This window comes from Oncorhynchus masou, chromosome 2 (assembly GCF_036934945.1).
Source record: "Oncorhynchus masou masou isolate Uvic2021 chromosome 2, UVic_Omas_1.1, whole genome shotgun sequence".
NCBI classification, from domain to species: Eukaryota; Metazoa; Chordata; class Actinopteri; order Salmoniformes; family Salmonidae; genus Oncorhynchus; species Oncorhynchus masou.
The window spans coordinates 12,141,713-12,145,497 of record NC_088213.1 but is presented as its reverse complement, the minus strand read 5'-3'; the positions used below and the strand labels follow the sequence as shown (position 1 = coordinate 12,145,497).

Below are 3,785 nucleotides of genomic sequence, written 5' to 3'. Positions count from 1 at the left end.
ACACCTGTCAGTCCCAGCTAACACACCTGTCAGTCCCAGCTAACACACCTGTCAGTCCCAGCTAACACACCTGTCAGTCCCAGCCCAGCTAGCTAACACACCTGTCAGACCCAGCTAACACACCTGTCAGACCCAGCTAACACACCTGTCAGACCCAGCTAACCACCTGTCAGACCCAGCTAACACACCTGTCAGACCCAGCTAACACACCTGTCAGACCCAGCTAACACACCTGTCAGTCCCAGCTAACACACCTGTCAGTCCCAGCTAACACACCTGTCAGTCCCAGCTAACACACCTGCTAACACACCTGTCAGTCCCAGCTAACACACCTGTCAGACCCAGCTAACACACCTGTCAGACCCAGCTAACACACCTGTCAGTCCCAGCTAACACACCTGTCAGTCCCAGCTAACACACCTGTCAGTCCCAGCTAACACACCTGTCAGTCTGTCAGACCTGTCAGTCCCAGCTAGCAGACCCAGCTAACACACCTGTCAGACCCAGCTGACACACCTGTCAGACCCAGCTGACACACCTGTCAGACCCAGCTAACACACCTGTCAGACCCAGCTAACACACCTGTCAGACCCAGCTAACACACCTGTCAGACCCAGCTAACACACCTGTCACCTGTCAGACCCAGCTAACACACCTGTCAGTCCCAGCTAACACACCTGTCAGACCCAGCTAACACACCTGTCAGACCCAGCTAACACACCTGTCAGTCCCAGCTAACACACCTGTCAGTCCCAGCTAACACACCTGTCAGTCCCAGCTAACACACCTGTCAGACCCAGCTAACACACCTGTCAGACCCAGCTAACACACCTGTCAGTCCCAGCTCACACACCTGTCAATCCCAGCTAACACACCTGACTCCAATAATCAACCAATCTTGATTTTCAGTTAAAAATGCAATTAGTTTAAATCAGGTGTGTTTCTAGGGATGGGAGAAAAGTGACACCATTCAGGCCCCTGAGGACTGAAATTGCCCAGGCCTGGTCTACGCTCTCCACGATGAAGTGAAAATAATAACAAATTCATTTATGTGACATCTTTTTGAGTTGGGACCCATTACACATTTTTGCTTATCTGAATTTACAGACCAACCTAATTTCTGGGAGAACCTGACGGTCCCCTTTTGATAGGCCACGACACCATACAAGTTTCAGCTTGAATCATTCCACGTTTTCAATAGATATTTCTTTCTCCAAATTGTCCTTCAGCTTGGATAGACTGAAACGCCTGAAGTCATTAATAAACAGAGTGTAATAAATACGGGTAATAACCAGTATATTGATAAGCATATCCTCGTCTATCATTTGAACCATGCTTCAAATAACCTCTGTAATGTTCTGAAACCTATTAGCTGTTTATCTGTTCCACTGAGGATATGACACATTTTCGAAGCAAAGTTGTCTTTTATTTAAAGGTAAAGGGCAATCCGGTTTAAAACCTTTTAAAACAGCCGCATTTATTAACGGCTGGAATCAATCCGTATCGCGGAAATATCGCAGAAGATCTGCAATGAAATGTAAAGGCAACTTCCGATTGAGCCGATAGAACAGCGTTTACAGTTAATGTCGTCTCCGCTCATTTATTTTACATTTCAATCCAGCTATGAGACTACTCAGACAAAGCAGGCCACCCGCCATAAGGGGTTCCCGAGTGGCGCAGCGGTCTAAGGCACTGGACCTCAGTCCCTGGTTCGAATCCAGGCTGTATCACATCCGCCGTGATTGGGAGTCCCGTAGGGCTGCGCACAATTGGCCCAGCGTCGTCTGGGTTTGTCCGGGGTAGGCCTTAATTGTCAATAAGAATTTGTTCTTAACTGATTTGCCTGGTTAAATAAAAATATAACTAAAATAAATGCAGGATTTACCGTGGCTTCAGTCTCTGCTGATTGGCTTTAAAAGTAAATCCAACTATAACGCGGAACTTCCACGATGTCGACGTGGAGGCTACAATACCTCCTGCAGTGCAGAAAGGTTAAATCATCAAACCCCTCGCAAGGAGGCAAAAAGTCAACCTCATTTGGCGCCATTCCAAATACCCCCCAGCAAGCAGAGTAGTAAGAAGGGGGCGTGAATAAACCAAGGGGCAACCAATAAGCAAGACCAGCCATTATATATGCGGCATCCTCTGGTCTTTAAATAGCCTTCCTATATCCGCATTATATCAGTAGTCGCAGTTGAAATTACATTGTAGTTAGGTGAAACAGCCCAGTGTGAATCCATTTTGTATTTCTTCAATCTGGACATATTGCTGGACGTCATGACGAACGTTCCGACGCCAACTGGTTTGGAGAGCGCGGTGGCAGAGAGAGCAACTCTTCCCCGTCGCCATTCAAGCGTCTGTCGGAACTTATTTGGACCCGTCGACCATGATGCGCTGAACCGCGAGTTGAAGGCGAAGCTGAAGGAAATATCTGAACGAGACCAGCGTCGATGGAATTTCCACTTCGAGACAGACACACCGATTCCCGGGAGTTACGAATGGGAAGGACAGTCAGCGGACTCCACACCTGCCTTCTACCAGGAGTCGACGGAAGTTGGAGACATGAGGGTTCAGGTTGTGACATCAAACACAGACTATAGCGCAGAGGTTGTCACTGATCATGTGCGTGGTTGTTTCCTCAACCAAACCCCTCTATCAGACTGGGAACAGACTACACTTTGTTCCAATGAAGTTAACCAAGAGAATTGGTCCAATTCCCCCAATACGAGGAAATTCAACTCCAAATCAACACAATGTATTCGGCGTAAGAGGTCGAGGACATTTTATGAACGTGCAGTCAACGTTACTCAAATTACAGGTAGGTCTCCTTTTCTTTGTAACGCTATATAACTCCTTAATAAGCAACTCGTTTTAATGGCTCGCCGACTACATAACGATGATGTTCTCGTATGATTGACTCTAATGTGAATTAAAGACTAACCGTTCTACATTTCTTCCCCGCAGATTTTTTCCCAAAGAGAAGGAGAAGATCAACGTCAGAGATGAAGAGCACCCAGCCCAATTCTTCCCTCTCAATTCCTCTTGAACAAACGCCCCGCAAAGCACAAATAATTCGATAAACAACGTGGACAAATCGTACCATTGCCTATGTGGAAAATTAGGCTCTCTGCCTCTTTTTGTTATGTTATTGTTATTGTCTGTCTTGGACAAAAAAAAGATGGAGTAACCATCCAAAATATGTTGGCCTATGTTTATGCCAAAGTAACAATGTTTTGTCTTTTATTTAAAATATTGTTTAATTTATTTTATTTAAGTTTCAAATGTGTTTAATTCAACTAAGGTTTATGAGATATTGTTTGTCTGTTGACTTGTATCCGTGAAAAATACAATTAAAAACGATTTAGTTTACATTTTGCTGATGTTCTGCTCATTTTATTATTGAATTAGTGAGACCTCAAAACGACTTTCAGTGTGCTAACGAGGTGAACAGGGACACCACCTGCCCATGCCCACCCCTCACACACACTAGAGAAACAATAAGAGCAGCAGTCGTTCCATTTGACAGCACTTGAAGAGTGCCTCAACAAATTGCAGCAGCAGTAGGCCTATAGACAAGCCCTACACTGAATGAATATGTTATGTCCATGGGCATTGTTCAAGAAAATAAAATCAGTCTGCATTGTGCCTTTTTGGTAGATATACCAATCACGAACTTTCACTTGCTGTGCATAATCCCGCATGGACACATGGCGTGCGCACATAGAACAGCAGACACACTATAACCTAATTACCATCGCAGATGCTATTACCCTCACGGTCGATAT

The 3,785-nt window shown here is 45.3% G+C and overlaps 1 protein-coding gene across 1 annotated transcript; it reads left to right on the top strand.

Annotated features, from left to right (window-relative positions):
* Positions 1–2,129: 2,129 nt before the first annotated feature.
* On the top strand, positions 2,130–3,371 carry LOC135555343 (cyclin-dependent kinase inhibitor 1B-like). The gene is made up of 2 exons (XM_064987689.1): positions 2,130–2,818; positions 2,965–3,371. Exons 1-2 carry the CDS (start codon positions 2,278–2,280, stop codon positions 3,078–3,080), a joined length of 657 nt encoding a protein of 218 aa, XP_064843761.1. The 5' UTR covers positions 2,130–2,277; the 3' UTR covers positions 3,081–3,371.
* Positions 3,372–3,785: the final 414 nt, after the last annotated feature.